Genomic DNA, 16,790 nt, shown 5'->3' on the forward strand with positions numbered 1-16,790 from the left:
CTCCAGTGAGGAGCAGATGAGGCCAGGCCTCAACTTCGCAGCTCTGAAAGGATCTTCTTGGCTCAGCCCGAGTGACCCAGGCTGGGGATGGAGAGACAGTGGCCTATTGTTTTTGGTGATTATCTGCCATCAAGCTGCCTGTTCTCCTACCATCCCCTGTCCTCAGAATGCACGGTGGCTTCTGCACCTCTGTGTCCTGAGAGGCTGGGGCTGGGGCTGGGGGAATGGAAGGTTGATAAGGGCCAGAAGAGAGGGGAGGAAGGAGGGCGAGATGGCCTCCTTCTGAGATTTAGAACTCAGGGGCAGAGGCCTCGTGTTTGGCATTCTCCGGCCTGAGTTAGGGGTAGTGGGAGGGAGGTTTATTGTGGGGAGTCTATTTTGGGTTCTGACTTTCACCTTTTATTTACTTGTTGGGTTTTATTTATGTTGCCGGCTGTGAGTCAGTGGAGGTGGGCGTACCCGGGTAGGGTGTGTGTGGGTCTGCTGGATGGAGCTTGGGTACCATCTCATCTCCCCATGGGGCGGGTCTGCGCGGGGGACCGACTGAGGGGTGCTCCGGTGGCTGGGGAGGCCACTTCCAGGAGAAACGGGAGGAGGAAAACATGTACAAAATCACACCTTCAGACGGGGAAATGGTCAGCGGGGATTTTCCCTGGAGCCGAGTGGGACTCTGGGAGAGAGGAGGCACTGCCCTCGCATGGATTTGGAAGGTTCCTTGTCTGTGGGCGAATCCCAGTGGGGGAGCCTAGAGGAAGCTGGCCCTTGGTTTGTGCCATTCAGGCAGAGAGCCGGTGGCCTAGAACAAGGCTGAGTTTTGAACAGAAGGAACTTTGGGAAAAGATAGCTTTTGCCTGCGATTGGCTGGCGAACTTCTGAATGGTGTCCACCCATATGGGTGCCAAGAGACTCTGAAATGACCGGGCCTCATAGGTCCTGCATTGATCACAGTGTCTCACGCCCTGCCTGTTGCTGTTTCTAAGTACAGGTAGAGCACCCTGGCATAACCACATGCATGTTGCTGTTCCCTTCTGGTTGGTTGTTCATAGCCCAGGGCAAAGGTGGCCCCTGGGTAATAGCGCCTTTGCTTGTGCAATGAAGGGCAGTTCACAAAGGACCGCTTTCACCCTCGTTATCTCATTTGATTTCCCCCAGCCGCCCCTGCGAAAAGTGGATGTGATTGTCCCCACTTTGCAGATGAGGGAACTGAGGCTCAGAGGGGCCAGGCAAGTTCCCAAGAGCACAGGCCCGGCCAGGGGCCCAGAACTTCTTTGTCCAAGTCCTCTGGCCGCGCACGTCACCGAGCCTAGCGCGCTCTCAGGAAGCTGTGTGCAGCCTCGGGGAGAGCTGTTAGGTGTGGGTGACATCAGGGAAACAGAACGAAGTGCATTCCTGGTGGTTTATGGACTCTTATCTTGAAGCAAAGGCTTTCCATTCCCAAGCCTTCAAAGTCTGAATTGCACGCCTCGCCTAGACAGGTGTCCGTCTGTGTGAAGTCAGTTCAGCTGGGAAGGTCCTCGAAATACCTGGTGCTTAAAGGAGTAAGACTTTGCTTGCTTTGGGGGGCTCTTGCTGTAAGGCAGACACCCTGCCAAGTGCTTTGCAAGCATTATCTCATAGAGCCTGCAGATGTCCCTAGGAGGTGGATGTCACTCTTTGTCCATTTTGCAGGTGAGCTTGACCCTGAGGCTCAGAGAGTTTAAGTAATTTGCCTAAAGTCTTTACAGCTGGGAAGCAACTTAAGTGGGATTTGAACCCAGCAGCCTGGCTCTAGGGCCTAAATGCTTAATCACTGCACTTTCCTGCTAGAGGCTGGTTTCTGTCACCTCTGTGTCCTGGGATGAGAAAGGTCTTCAGGGCTGCAAGTTGTGTGGCCACCCATCTATGTGTGATAACCTAGGCCCCTTCTCTTTCAGATTGATCCCAAGGTGGCCTTTCCCCGGAGAGCACAGCCTAAGGTACGTGTGTCTGTCTGGGAGGAGCTCTATTACGGAGGGCAGAGATGTTCCCAGCATTCCTTTCTGTGAAAGATGCTTCTGGAACCTCTGTATGGACTGGGATGGGGGGAGGGAGGATTCTCGATATCCTTGCTCTGTAGATTGAAGACACCATGTATCATCTTTCCATCTGTGCTCTGGGGTGGACTGGGAAAGGGGCTGCATGTGTTGGAATAAGGGGAACCTCTAAGCAGCGGTTCTCAACCTGTGGGTCGCGACCCCTGAAAATACATCCTGCATATCAGGTATTTACATCACGATTCATAACAGTAGAAAAATTACAGTTATGAAGTAGCAACGAAAATAATTTTATGGTTGGGGGTCACCACGACATGAGGAGCTGTATTAAAGGGTCGCGGCATTAGGAAGGTTGAGAACCACTGCATCTAAGGGGACTCATTGTCCTGTATTTGAAGCCAGTTTGGTTTGGACCCTGAGTGGAATTCTCACCTCGGAGATCACAGCCTCTGTTCCCAGTGCCCTGGGGGTCAAATCCAGGACAGACCTACCCCCTGAGGCTGAGCTAGAAGAGTAGGGCCAGGGAGCTGCTTCTGACCCCGGCCACCCTGCTCCCTCTTGATTGTGTTGGGCTTGAGGAGGGGGAAGGGACCGTGGAGTCCATCACCTGCTGTCTTTCAACTTGGGTGACAGTGGCTGCCCTCCTGAAAGTCTCTCTTTCCCTGGTGCTGTGGCAAGTTTTTCTGGGTGTGCGGAAAATGGATTTCTGAGCAGTTGAGCTATATAGCACTCAAAACTTTTGGTCCAGGGCAGAGGCCTAAGATTCTATTCCAGGCCCCAGGGCAACTAGCCGGATCTTAATTTTTAAGCAGTTGAATGTAGGAGACAGACAGGAAGGCTGGTTACAGAACAGGGACCCGGTGTCTCTGGCTTATCAAGTGTCCTAGGACTGGGTCCCGCTCCAGGAGATCTTCCTTTCTCCTTCGCAAGACGGGTGTGGGCACTGAGATGCTCGAGGGTTCTGAGCCATGGTGCCCAGCTCCTGCCACAGCGAAGGGAGAGGGGCAACTTGTACGAGGCAGGAAAGGGGCGTCTCTGGCAGGGCCTGAAAGCAATTAGGGAGCAGGTATTCGAAGGCAGCCACGCCGGGGAGCACATGGTCGGAACTGGGTTAATTCCATTAAGCAGTTTGGTGACAGAAGGTGCTTTAGTGTTAGGATGGGGCTGGGAATTGCTGTGGATTAGCCATGCGCTCCTGGGGTAATTAGGACCATGTGTTCTTCCTAAAACAGGACTGGGGCCACAGGGCTGCCAGAGGTTGGATTGGGAGGAGATTGATGAGGAAAATGTCGGCATGGAGTTTAGGGGGACCCTGTGATGGGCCTTGGCCTCTCCCAGGGGGAGCTGGCGGGTCTTTAAGTTGGGCTGTATGTAGGTCTGGGTCACTAACCCACCGCCTTCTCTGTGGTGGTCTTTAGGGAAGGCATTCTCCCCATAAGACCCCAGGGAGGGAGGCAGGAGGGAGGCACATTGGAGCCAGCCAGGGTGTGGGGTGCACAGCTGCCTGTGACAGGCCTAAAAGCGGGGGTCCGAGGGGGAGCTCAGGGGGGGCCTTCTGAGTAGCTGGGGCCACAGAGAGCTTGTCAGCTGGCGCCCTGGCAGGAGGGCTCGAGCCCCTGCTGGTGGCAGTAGGCCACAGGACTCAGATGCCCACTTTCTCATTCTCTCCCCCTAACAGATGGTGACTCGGACGAAGAAGATCTTTGTAGGGGGGCTGTCAGTGAACACGACGGTGGAGGATGTGAAGCAGTATTTTGAGCAGTTCGGGAAGGTGGGTCCGATCTGGGGGCTCGCTGGGGATGTGAAACGCCTGGAGTTGGTCAGTAGCGAGCAGAGTCCAGCCAGGTCACTCCAGTTGCTGCACAAGGTGAAAGAGGGGTGGGTCCTTCTGAGGGTGAGGCAAGGCCAACCCACTGTTCCGGCTCCTGGCCTGCCTATGGGCCTCACACTCTGGACACATCCCCAGGGACAGAAGCCACACAGTAGCTCTCTCTGTTGTTGCCCTTCCCCTGTGTTTTTCTCTTCCTTATCTCCATTCTCCCGAGGGAGGCCGCTCTCCTGTAGCCAGTTCAACCCAGTCACCCCCTTGGCCTCCTGGGAGCTTGCACCTGTCCAGGCCATGGGCGGTTGCACCTTCCCCCACTCCTTCCTGGTGAGGATGATAAGGGGGCAATAAATAGGACTCCCAATTGCACCAACACTCCGCTGGCACAGGTGGGAGTTTGGGGCAGGAGCTAGGGTGGGGAGGGGGGCTGATCCTCTACCTATTTATTAGAGTGTGTGTGTGGGGGGGGGGCGGGTGCTGGAGATCAGGCCAAGAGGTTTGGCTCTCTGCTCGGAGATGCATCCAGCTTTCATTTCTGGGCTGTTTGTGAAGTATGAGATGTAGTGACAGCAGACCATAGGCTGTCCCTAGAAAGTTGAGCGATGTCAGAGTCAAGGTTCCATGGAGAGATGGCCAGGAGGGGACCAAGTTTTAATCTGAGGATGAAGCAGGACTGTGTGCTTAGTACTGGGTCCCTGATCGGCTCCTGCGTGAGGCAGGCTACAGGCTGGGTCTCTGCTTTCCTATCAAGGCATCTGCAGTTCCCTTTTAGGCAAAGGGCAGAGAAGGTGGCTGGGGAAAGAGGATGTGAGTTGGCGACGAGGTGAGTTTCCAGCTCCCTGTCTCCAGGGGAGAAGGCCAGAAGGTGGGAGGTCCCGGGGCCAGCGGATGCTGGCGGCGTGGGGGCCAGAGGCCGAGGCTCAGGCGCCTCCGTGGGGACCTGGGTCCAGGACGGAGGGCAGGTCGGCGGCCTGGGCCCCAGAGGGAAGGACGCTCCTGGGAAGCAGCAGCCCCGCTCGCTCCGGCGGGGTGTCTTTGTGTCTGAGCGCCGAGCATTAGAGCTCGCACTAATCTGATCCAGCAGCTGTGATTGGAGGCCGCCTGCCCCCGGGGCCGGCGTCGCCATGGCAACCGGGCCCCAGGAGAAGCCGTCAGCGGCCGCGTCTTTTGTTCGGGCCTAAATCGGCGTTGGCATGTGAAACCGGCCCGGGGAGGCCAGGGGGAGCCGGAGAATAGGCTGCCAGGGAGCGAGGGGGACAGCCGGGAATGCCAAGGGCCCGGCGGCGGGGGGGCCCCCCCGCCCGGATCGAGGGGCCGCCGCCGAGGGGGGAACAATGGTCAGCCGCCATGGCTGCCACTCAGGCTTAGAGGCCGCCGAACTTGGCGGCTCCCACTGGTCAGCAGGCCCCGGCCGCCTCCCCTCCCCCTGCCCAAGCCCCCCTGCCCTCGGGTTCCCATGGAGACCAAAGCCTATTAAGGACACCGCGCTGGGAGCCTCTCTCCCCTGAGCTGGCCCCAGGAGGGGACACCGGTGGGGGTCCTCTGGCCCCCCAGCCACTGTCCTGGTCCCTGCCCTGGCCTCACCCCAATGCCCCGCTAGGGTCTGTCCAGCCAGAACTCAGGTGGAAGGGTCTGGGGGGTCAGGGATGGGGGGCTGGAAGATTGGGTAGAGGAAGGCAAAAAGGGCTGTGGATTTGGGCTGAAATCAGTTTGTGAATCAGGCAGGAACTCCAAGTGATAGTATTAGAGGGCTGGTTCTTAGTTCTTTCATTCATTCAAAAAATAATTTTTGATCCCAAGTCAAGATGCTCAGTCCGTTGGTTATGGTAATAGCTGACACAGGCACTGTTCGCATGAAACCTTCGAAGGCAGTGGTGTGGGGCTGCTCTCTCCAGCTTTGCCCTCTCCCTGTGACTGGGCCAGCCCCTCCATGATAAGGTGATAATGACAGTCATTATTTATTAAGCACTTACTGTGGCCGGGAACTATGAGTTGAGTGTTGCATGCTGTCTCATTGAACCCTCCCTACAAGACGCTTACACCAGTTTCACAGATGAGTAGCCTGAGTCATGGACACACAGAGGCACTTGTCCAGGATTACCCACCAGCAAGTGCAGGACCTCGAATCTGAATTCAAAGCCTGTGCTTTTCTACAATCCTCCTTGCTGGGCTCTTCCGCGGTTGGGGGTGGGGAAGACGTGCTGAGCCTGCAGTGTCTGTCTGGTTTGCAGAGTTGAGCAGATTTGGGATGGGGATTCAGAGAGGGTCCTTAAGGATGAGCGTGAGGGTGACACTCCCCAGAAGGGCACCGGGCTAGGAGGATGTCATTTCCTTCTCAGAGTCTCCAGGACCCAGCTACCTCCGGGCTCAGTGGGGTCCTGGCTCCCGGGGGGGGGGGGGAGTCAGAGGCCCTGTTCCACTTGGCGCCTGTGAGAGCTGGAGGGCCACCCTGTTCAGGGATTGCCCTTTCCTTCAAGGAGGCGCATGGCAGGCCTGGAAAGGGAGCAAAGGAGCGAAGGAGCGTGGGGGAGAAGCTGTGCCCCTGGGGGAGGAGCTGTGCCCCACGCTTCAGGAAGTTTTCCTTCAGCCCTTGGGTGTGTGACCATTTGTGTGTGTGTGTGTGTGTGTGTGTGTGTGTGTGTGTGTGAAGGGGGTGTCAGCGGCTGGAATGCAATGGAGGGATATCAGAGGCAACCCTTGATTTCCACCAAGGATGAACCAGACCTTAGCGTAACCCCATGGGTTAGCTGACATTGGCTGAAGAATTAAGGGGCCAGGAGGATGCACCAGCTGTAGGCAAAGGGAAGGAGGTGGGACTATATTAGGGAAGCTCAGACCTCTGGCTGACCAAGTATCCAAGGGGAGCCTTGAGGGAGTAGCCAGAAGAGAAAAGCCTGGGGTCCAAGGGAGGGAGGATAGTGTAGCCCCTCCCCTTTCCTCAGCCCCTTCCCCTCCCCCAGTCAGTGGGAGGCAAGCAGCCCAGGCACTGAACTCTACTTGGTTTAATTACAGCCTCTAGCCAAAGGAAACCTCAATTAGAGGAAAAGCTCTGTACCGGGAGAGGGGAGTTGAGACTGGCTGTAGAGGCTGCTGTCCTCCTGGCCTTTTGCAAAAAGGGAAGAGGCTTTTGCTTCCCCATCTCAGGTCTTGAGCTTGTATTTCCTCCTCTAGTGCCCACTCAGTGCCTCTTCCTCTCAGACTTGATCTAAGATTTGCTGTGTGACCTTGGGCAGGTGACTTCACCTCTCTGATCCCATTTCCTTATGTACAAAATGAGGATCTCAACGTGCAGGGAATGTGGAGAGGATTATGGGACAAAGTGCCAGGCACATACTTGGCGCTTAATATTTGCTGGCTGGTCCATTGGGAATCTGGTGGTTGAAAGGGGTTGCTGTGGCATCCAGTTGAGCGTGGGGAGCAGGTTTAAGATAAAGCCTGGGCTGGGGAACAGGGGAATGGACAGGTGTGGTGGGCCTGCTCCTGGGTTGTGGTGGGCCCTGGTATCGGGTGGGTCCTCCAACAACAAAATGCTCTGTTTCAGGTGGATGATGCTATGCTGATGTTTGACAAAACCACCAACCGGCACCGAGGTGAGCGTGGCCCCTCCCCCTTTCCAGGCCGGGCTGGGGGCCTGTGGTCAGCCAGGGGCTGCAGGTCACAGCTGCCCTTTCATCTCTCCTCCTGACATCCTATCCCTGAGGATCTGCATCCTCTCTAGGGCCTGGCCTTACAGAAGGCTTTTGTCCCGCCGTTTCCTGTGCTAGAAACTTGCAGAATTGCAGACACCCGAGAGGAGCAGACTCTCCCCCAGCTGAGCCCTCCCCCCCACTCGGCCTGCTGTCTGCCCAGCCAGTGTCTATACTGGGGCTTACCTCGTCCCTGGTAACCAGAGCGCAGGCCAGGCTGCCCCAGGGTCAGCCTGACTTGCTGACTCAAAGCCCTTCACCCCCCACCCCCCTCCGGCGGAGCCCAGCCCCCAGTCCCCTTGCCCCTGAACCTGGGAGCATCTAGGCCACAGTGTTTGCACAGCCTGGTTGTTTTTCTCCCAAAGGCCTTGCCTCCTGAGGCTCCCATTCCAGTCCCTGGGGCACACGGGGAGGAGGCAGGGCTGTGTCTCCAGTTGCTTCAGGACTTTGGGCCTTTCACCCTGTTGTGGGAGTAGGGTGTGTGCATTGTCTGTGGACATCTGCATGGGAAGGTGTCAGTGTCTGAATGTGTGTGTCTGTTGTATCAGGGCGACTGTGTACGTGCACACAGGGGTCTTTATGTGTTTGGGAGTACGTGTGTGTGTCTACCTGTGAGTGTGGCTGTACAAACATATGTTGGGTGTGCACACTTCTGTGTGAGTTTACATGAGGGTCTGTCTGTGCGTGTTCTTCCCTTCCTCTTTGGAAAGCATCTGGGGAAGAGAAAGGGCCGTGGAGTGAAATTTCGTCAGAGCTCTGCCGCTTTCCCTTGCTGTGTGAGGGAAAGCACTTCCCTTCCCTGAGCCTTGGTGTTCACATCTGTGATTTGGAACGAGGAACCCTGTCTCGGCAGGTGTTGAGAGGCTCCTGGGCTGAGGACACAGCCTCTTGTTAACGCTCAGACACTCCCCTGCAAGAGAGGAGGTGGTGTTGGTATGACTTGGGGCTGGGTTTTGACCTTGAGCCCGGTTCTGACCCCGTGTTTGCCCTCTAGGGTTCGGATTTGTCACGTTTGAGAGTGAAGACATTGTGGAGAAAGTGTGTGAAATTCATTTCCATGAAATCAACAACAAAATGGTGAGCTGGGGTTGGACAGGGTGGGGGTGTAGAGAGAGACTTTGGCTCCTAGCTGAGCCAGCCAGGGGCGCTCAGAGGCTCTGGAGGCAGGCAGAGGGGCTCAGTCAGTGGGGTTGAATCAGTCCCCCACACCCTGAAAATCTGGATAGCAAGGCAGTGTCCTGTGGTGGTTAAAAAGCCTGGTTTGGGTGGGGGGAAGCAAAAAATAAAAAAGCAGGGATTGAAATCCTCACTCCACTACTTGCTAGTCTAGTCATTGGGCAGATGATTTTCGCTCTCTGAGCCTCAATTTCCTCATCTGTAAAATGGGAGTGACAACAGTTCCTTCATGATTGTGTTGGTGTAAGTAAGCATTCATGAACTATTGCCTGCAAGCTGTTTTCACAGTGCCTAGCACAGAGTGAGCGCTCTGTACATGGTAACTGACATTAACGATAAAGAGGCCGCCAGGGAACCGGCGGGCTGGTGGCCCGAGGACTGTAGGAGGAACTGACCGCCAGGGAACCGGCGGGCGGGTGGCCCGAGGACTGTAGGAGGAACTGACCGCCAGGTCTCATTGCAGGTGGAGTGTAAGAAAGCGCAGCCAAAAGAGGTGATGTCGCCGACCGGCTCGGCCCGGGGGAGGTCTCGAGTCATGCCCTATGGAATGGACGCCTTCATGCTGGGCATCGGCATGCTGGGTATGTGCCAGGGCTCCCAGGGCTGCTTGAGTGTGGTATCGCCTCTGTGGTCTGCCCTTCTCTCTTGAGTCGTTGGGCGGGAGTGGGGACCCGGGACCTCAGGTCTGGCAGGCCTGCCAAAGGTGGGGTAGTTTGTTGTGGGGCACTGCCCTCTGGTGGTGGCCAAAAGAATGGTCCAGCTGCTCTTCACTGGGTCTTGTCCGTCCATCCATAAATAGGTATTGAGCAACTATAAACGCCAGGCACTGTGCCAAGAAGCACAACAGTGCCTATCCTTGGACCTTTATGTTTAAATGGAAAGCAAACCAGTAATAACATAAATACATGGCTTCAGGATGGAGAAGTGTAGGGTGCCAAGGGAGCATGTGTCATAGGGCACTTAACGAAGACTTGAAGAAGCCAGAAAAGAAGATACATTTCAGCTGAGTCTGCAGATTAAGTAGGAGCTGGGGGAAAGGGAAGGGAAAAGTGTTCCAGGCAGAGGGAACAGCACTTACAAAAAACACAGGCCTTTGGGAAGGGAAAGAAGGCTGCTGCTTGTTCATTCAACTAATATTGATTGAGCAGCTTCTGAGAGGCAGCACCTGCCCTCATGGGGTTTCCCATCAAGTGGGAGACAGGAGTGAATTGGCAATGTCACCACAGAGGGACTGGAAGCAGTGGGAGCCCAAAGAGAAGCCTAAACCCACCTGGGTGCCGGGGAGGCCCCCTGGAGGAGGTGAGGGCTGCCATGAGCCTCAGAAGTTGAGCAGGATCAGCAACACTTGGGGCCCGCGATTGAGGGTAGAAAATCCGAGCTGGGCCCCCAGGAAGCTCACAGGTTCCCTGGAGAGACAGGATGTGCACACACAGAAAGGTCTTTATGCTGGGGAGGGCGGGGGGTGCGCTGGGAATTCCAAGGAGGGGGATATAATGTGGCTGGAAGGCCAGGTTTGGGGTCACAGATGGGGTGCGTGAGGACAGCACCCTCCAGCTGGTGCATGGTCTTCTCGAAGTTTTGGGTGGTTTTTTCTCTTTACTTTTTTTTTTTTTAATATATTTTATTGATTTTTTACAGAGAGGAAGGGAGAGGGATAGAGAGTTAGAAACATCGATGAGAGAGAAACATTGATCAGCTGCCTCCTGCACACTCCCTACTGGGGATGTGCCCGCAACCCAGGTACATGCCCCTGACCGGAATCCAACCTGGGACCTTTCAGTCCGCAGGCCGACACTCTATCCACTGAGCCAAACCAGTCAGGGCTCTTTACTTTTTATATGGAAGTAGTTGCAAACTTTCAGAAGAGTTGAAAACATGAAGTAGCACACAGAACATCCATATACCCTTTACCAGATTCATCTGCTATTAACATTATACCCACTTACTTTGTCATTCTCTCTCTCTCTCTCTCTCTCTCTCTCCCTCTCCCTCTCTGGCTCTCTCCCCCCCTCTTTCTCTCTCTCTCTTCATACATATGTCTACACACACACATAATACACTTGTGACTTTTCCCTGAATTATTTGAGTAAATTGCATGCATTATGGCCTTTTACCCTTAAATACTTCACTGTGTATTTCCTAAGATTAGGGATATTCTTTCATGAGACTACATAATAATTGCCAACGTTATACGTTTATATTAATATGGTATTTTAATCTAACCTATCTATTTCTGACTTTACTAGCTGGCCCAGTAATAGAGCATAAATATCCTCTAGAGCATATTTTTGCCTCCACGGACGAGCCCAGGGCTAGAGTCACGCCTTGCAGTTAGTTGTCCTGTCTCTTTAGCCTCCTTTGGTCTGGAACATGGAGAAAGTTTTCTTTTCAAGGCGATTTGTTTTCCACCCGATTTAAAGATTGAAAGCAGAAAGGGGAGTCCTCTGACAGCCGGTGAGAATGGTGGCTGAGTGCCTTGGAGCCTGTCAATGGGAACCTGAATCCCATTTACACCGTTATTATTCCGATATGACTTTCGGTTCACAGCTCCGAGTACTTGTTAGACGCAAGCACCGTGCTGGTGCTGGAGATTCAGAAGGAGACGATGGGGGAGACAGAAAGTCAGCACTTAAATTCTGAAATAGATTCAGAGAATGGTCTCCAGGGCTATGAAAGGGAGAAGCCAGGGTGATAGATAAATATTGTAACTCTTGTGGGACGACCTCTCTGAGGAGGTGACATCGAGCTCAGGTTTGCACAATGAAAAGGACCCAGTCATGTGAAAGCCGGGTGGGGGCAGGGGGTGGCACGTGAGTGTTCCCGGCGGAGGGAACAGCATGTGCAAAGGCCCTGAGGTGGAAAGGAGCTTGTGGAACTTGAGAAACAGTAGGGAGGTCAGTGTGGCTGGAGCAGAGTGACCGGGGACAGAGTGCAGATGAGGATGGGAGGAAGGCAGGAGCCAGAGCATGAGGGCCTGGCAAGGGTTTGATTTATTCTTAGCCAGGAAGTGTCAGCTCTTTTGAGCCTCCGTTTTCGATCTATGCAATAGAGTTCCCAATGGTAACGATTGCTTAGGGTTCTTATGCGGTTGAAGGAGAAAGATCGTGCAGTGGGCTTGGCCAGGGCTTGGCCTGCGGAAGGTGTCCGGTACATGTGACTGGCTGTCACCTGGGAGATGAGCTGGGAGGGAAATGAGTGGCTCCGAGTTCCCGCTGACCAGGGTGAGGCTCTGACTGTCGTCCCCTGGCCCCACCAGGTTACCCCGGTTTCCAAGCCACAACCTACGCCAGCAGGAGTTACACCGGCCTCGCTCCCGGCTACACCTACCAGTTCCCCGGTGAGTCCTGTTCGGTGTCTCTGCTGCCAGCACGTCCCCGGTTCCCAGGCAGTCGGACTCCTCAGGGTGGTGTTTGGGGGTGCATGGCTGGGGCGGGGGGGCTGCCTGCTGGATGTTTGGAAGGAAGGGCATGTCTGAGGAAGGAGCACCTCTCCCCACCCACCCCTTCCTCCCCCTCCTTAGAAGCTGGGGGTGGGAGCACCAGCGTGGCCCTGCATGGCAAGTTCCCTCCCAGGCCGGCCTCCTGTCTCTCCCCCCCTGCCCCCCCCCCCCCAACTCAGGGTTGCCACTTCCACCAGAGAGGGCACGGGGGCTGTGTCTGTGGACACACGGATAGGCCACGTGCTCCGCTGAGCCTTCCAAGGCCAGCGGGACCATGTGAGACCCCAGATGCTGAAAAGCAACTTGAAAGCATGGTGACCACCACCCCCATTTGTGATTCAAAGTGAAAACAACCCTCTGCCTTCACATGGTGGCAGGAAGCCCAGCCAAGTTTGGACCTCTCCCACGATGACTATTCAGCGTTGTTTTCTTTGAAATATCACATTTTTACAAGGCTCTTGCTTTCTTGGCCTTATTTTTAGAGGGTCCCGAAGCACGTGCCTCACTGGCCTCGGGCGGCCGGTGTGCACGTTCCGCTGTCTGACCCTGACAGCGCTCTCGGGGGGCAGGCCGACGCTCCCGTGTGTAGGTGAGGAAGCGGGCTCAGAGGGGAGAGGCGGCTTGCTCAGGTGACTCGACTAGAGAGTTCTGGAGCGGGCAGCCCACCTGAGCCTGACCTGCTCTAGGTCATGGCTTTACCAATGCTGCTCCCCCAGCTCCTCCTTCCCCCGCAAAACTAGGAGTCGAGGAGGATTCTGGGGGATGTTAAGGTGCAATCTCAAGCCTTTTAAGAAACATCAGCCCGGCCGGTGTGGCTCAGTGGTTGAGCCTTGACTCATGAACCAGGAGATTATGGTTCGATTCCTGGTCAGGGCACATGCCTGGGTTGCCCGCTCCATCCCCAGTAGGGGGTGTGCAGGAGGCAGCCAATCAGTGATTCTCTCTCATCATTGATGTTTCTGTGTCTCTCCCTCTCCCTTCCTCTCTGAAGTCAATAAAAATATATATAAAAAAAGAAACACCGGGAATGGCAGCCCAACTTTGCCCGTGCCCAGGGTATAGGTGGCAACTCTCCTCACCCTTTCTGTGTCTGTCTGTCTCTCTCTGTGTCTGTGTCTCCTCCCCGACCCTGGCCTGCTAGGACCGTGCTCTCCCCATCCCCAGCTCTTGGGTCCTGTGCATGGCCTGTCCCCCCACCCAGTGTCCCTGTGGGTGCATTTGTCCCCCCGGCCCATGCCCGAGGGGCCTCCCCTGCACCTTCCTAAGCTGTTTTACGTTTCATTTTAGAATTCCGTGTAGAGCGGACCCCTCTCCCGAGCGCCCCAGTCCTCCCCGAGCTCACAGGTTAGTTGCTCGGATTTCGTACGCCTCGCAGGCCACGTGGGGGGGGAGAGAAGGCCTCAGGAACCTTCCCCGGGGGAGGGATGGGGGGCCCTTTTCTCCTGCCTGCCAGCCCTCCCGCTGTGGGGGTGCCTGGGCACTGGCCAGTCTGTGGCTGCACGGCCCTTAGGGTGGAGCATAGGGCCAAGCCCAGCAGATGGAGGCAAAGTCACTCATTCATCCATTTGGCAAATATTTCTCTACGCCTCCCATGTCACCCACCATGCAGGCTCCGAGACCCAGTGGTGAAGAAGCCAGGGTCTCAGACTCAGAGCAGAACGGGCCAGGTGGGGACTTGGGCAAACGGGTGGCTCGCCTGCACGCCACGCCCCGGCTGACCCCTGCGGGGAGGGGATGCACACCCAGTCCACTTGGATCTCATTTTCCAAGAGAAGCCAGAAACCCGGCCTTTGCTTTCGAATGGATTTTCCAATTACAGTGGAACCTCGTTTCTCGAACTTCATTCGTTCCGAAGGCTGTTGAAAAACCAAATCATTTTTAGCAATCATGTAATTGAATTAATCCGTTCCAGACCCCCAAAGGATTCCCTGTTTTAACCTTTTTTCTATACAGTACATGTCTGTTAGAATATCTAATCTATAAATGAACACTTTAAAAACAAAAAGAACGTGAAATGGAAATGAAAATTTAACAAAAAGGGAAGGAAGTATATAGTAAAAAATGAAAATTTCACAATAATTATAAGCAGCAACAAAAGCAAAAAAAAAAAAAAAAACACACGAAAATATTTACAGCACAACGTCCTGAGTGTTAACGGTGGTAAACTGACTCGTTCGAACATTCTCTCCTTTGCTCGTCACTTGAGAGATGTGTGGCTGATCACACAGGTATCAGCACGAAAGGGTTGTCAGGTTAGGAAGCGAGATGTTTGAGAAACAAGGTTCCACTGTATTTTCAAATGTTGGCAACAAATTCTAAACTTTGGAACCACTGCGGGCCAAAGGAGACCTATTCAGGGCAAACCCAGGCCTCTGGGTGCCCACTGGGGACTCGGGGCAAGTGGCCACTAGCCATTTCTCCGGCTGCAGCTTTCATGTGGACCCATCAGCTTAGCTCCGAGCTGGGGGCCAGGCCGAGGGGAGGGGAAGGCGCTTACAGATGAGATGGGCTGCAAGGGGTTTCTCTGCTCAACCTGCTTCTCCCCCCCGCACCCCAGACTCCCCCAACCTGCCATGCGTGGAGGATGGATGCTGCTTTCGACGAGACCTTCCTTCCAAGGGGTGCTCAGGGCTCCCCCCAAGTGGAGAAGGGGGAAGGGAAACATGGGGTGTAGAAAGGGGAGGGAGTAGAGAATCCTGAAGGTGGGGGTGATAGAGGCTCTTCCCTGAGTAGAGTGGGGGTTTGACCAGCAATGGGGGAGACAGAAAGGGGTCTTTTCTACTCATTGAGGAGCGCTGTGTTGAGGACCCACTGTGTGGGACACTGCTGTGTTGAGGACCCACTGTGTGGGACATTGCTGTGTTGAGGACCCACTGTGTGGGACACTGCCGGGCCTGCGGTCACAGAACTTGCCGTCTAGAGAGGAGACAAATGCTTGGTAGACAAGTGAGCTCAGTGGTGAGAAACATGTGCACGGACTGGCCACACGCATTGCCTTGTGGGAACGCCTGAAGGTGCCTGAGAACAGACCTCGGAGCCCAGCCCCTGCCCCCCAAGAACGGAGGGGAGACACGCCCCCTTGGGTGTCTTAGCAGGGGAGGGGTCCATCCTAGAAGTCTGGGGCCTGAACTTTTCTCTTGCCTTCAGGAGACGCGGCGTTTCGGTTATGCATTTAATAGACATTCATCATGTCAGATGCTGTTCCAAGCTGTGCAGGTACAGCAGTGAGTGAGTTAGAGAAGGTCCTCCCTCCTGGAGCTGTGGCAGGAGAAGCAATAAGCAAGCAAACAAGTAAATAAGATACTTTCAGAGGGTGAGACATCCCAGGAGAACAAAACGGAGATGTGGTGCGGCGGTAGTGAGAGTGGTCAGGGAAGGCTTCTCGGACAGCTGAGTGAGAAGAAGCCGACTACTAGTATGTGAAGCTCTTCAGCAAGCTGCTCTGTCCCAGACTTCAATTCCCAGCCCACTGGCCACACCAGGAATTTCAGGGGCCTTTTCAGGGATCCCTAGCCCCAGGCCCAGTTCTAGTTCAGGGTTAGGGTGACTCAAACAGCCCCAAGGGGCGCATCTTAGGATGGGAGACTGATGTTCCTGAGGGCAAAAGCCAACTCTGCAGACCTGGCTCTGGGCAGAGTTGCAGCCTCTCTGGGGCTGCAGTGACAAAGCCAAGCAGCAGGGGGCGCTCACACCAGTCCCAGGGAACTCCAGGCTGCAGCCAACCTGTTCTTTACGCTGTGGTCCCTTCTCCTTCAGTGGACATTTATTAAACACCTGCTGTGTACCAGGCAGGGTGCTAGGCACTGTGGAGGTGCAGGTGGAGGTAGAAAGCAAACAAAGGGAATCGCAAGATCCCTGTGTCTGAGGAGGGGGTCCGAGGAGGGGCTGAGAGGATTTGGGGGAGGCGGAGCTTGCTTCTGGCTGGCTGTGGCCAGGGGGGCCCTGAGGCAGGACATTGGATGCACAGTTTATGGAGGACATGCTCTCAGGAGCGGGGAGAGGGACAGGCCCGGCAGCAGAAGGAGCAAAGCAGAAGTGTGGCCTCCACTGCATTGGGGCTCAGCCGGTCACGCAGGGAGCTCTGGGCCTGCACCTCGGTCACCTGCACCTTGAGGCAAAGGCCCGTGTCAGTCAGTCACTGGCTCCAGCCGGCTGGGCTGGGAAGAGGGACAAAACCTTCCATTTCCTTTGGGCTGTGGGGCTCCTTTTGGGCCAAGGACACTCCGGAGCAGGGGCAGCTGTGGGCAACGCTCAGAGCAGCTCAGGCTGAGGTGGGGTGGTTCCCGTGGGTCCCTTGAGTCCAGGGGAAACAAGGCTGAGCCGAGGGCTGGGCCGCCATCCTCTCTCCCACCTGTGTCCATTCCGCCGGTCAGGGCACGGAGTGCGGCCTCAGGGAGCCCTTTCTGCCTTGACCCTGGGGCTGCACTGCCCCCTGCGGTGGGGTGAGGTCTGTCCCCTCACCTGCCACTCTGAAGTGCCCGCCCCTTTCCTTCCAGCCATTCCTCTCACCGCTTACGGACCAATGGCAGCGGCGGCGGCAGCGGCAGCTGTGGTTCGAGGAACAGGTAAGGCCTTCTGGGGTGCAGGAAGCAAGGGAGGGGGTGCAAGGGGCAGAGAAGTCTAGAGGGGGGAGGCAGCCACCACCACCCCTT

The 16,790-nt window shown here is 55.5% G+C and overlaps 1 protein-coding gene across 5 annotated transcripts in view; it reads left to right on the plus strand.

Annotated features, from left to right (window-relative positions):
• The window catches only part of MSI1 (musashi RNA binding protein 1), a 29,229-nt gene that overhangs the window by 8,445 nt on the left and 3,994 nt on the right, over positions 1-16,790 (plus strand). For 3 of the 5 annotated variants that reach the window (XM_070399868.1, XM_070399865.1, XM_070399866.1), the window contains exons 5-12: positions 1,914-1,955; positions 3,691-3,783; positions 7,379-7,427; positions 8,518-8,600; positions 9,163-9,280; positions 11,956-12,036; positions 13,426-13,482; positions 16,635-16,703. In XM_070399868.1, coding sequence (XP_070255969.1) covers positions 1,914-1,955; positions 3,691-3,783; positions 7,379-7,427; positions 8,518-8,600; positions 9,163-9,280; positions 11,956-12,036; positions 13,426-13,482; positions 16,635-16,703 — 592 coding nt within the window. The remainder of the gene's footprint in view (positions 1-1,913; positions 1,956-3,690; positions 3,784-7,378; positions 7,428-8,517; positions 8,601-9,162; positions 9,281-11,955; positions 12,037-13,425; positions 13,483-16,634; positions 16,704-16,790) is intronic. The other 2 variants (XM_070399867.1, XM_070399869.1) reach the window with 1 other exon arrangement.

Source organism: Myotis yumanensis, unplaced genomic scaffold (genome assembly GCF_028538775.1).
Source record: "Myotis yumanensis isolate MYYU_CA2020_CCGP unplaced genomic scaffold, mMyoYum1.0.hap1 SCAF_19, whole genome shotgun sequence".
In the NCBI taxonomy this organism is placed as follows: Eukaryota; Metazoa; Chordata; class Mammalia; order Chiroptera; family Vespertilionidae; genus Myotis; species Myotis yumanensis.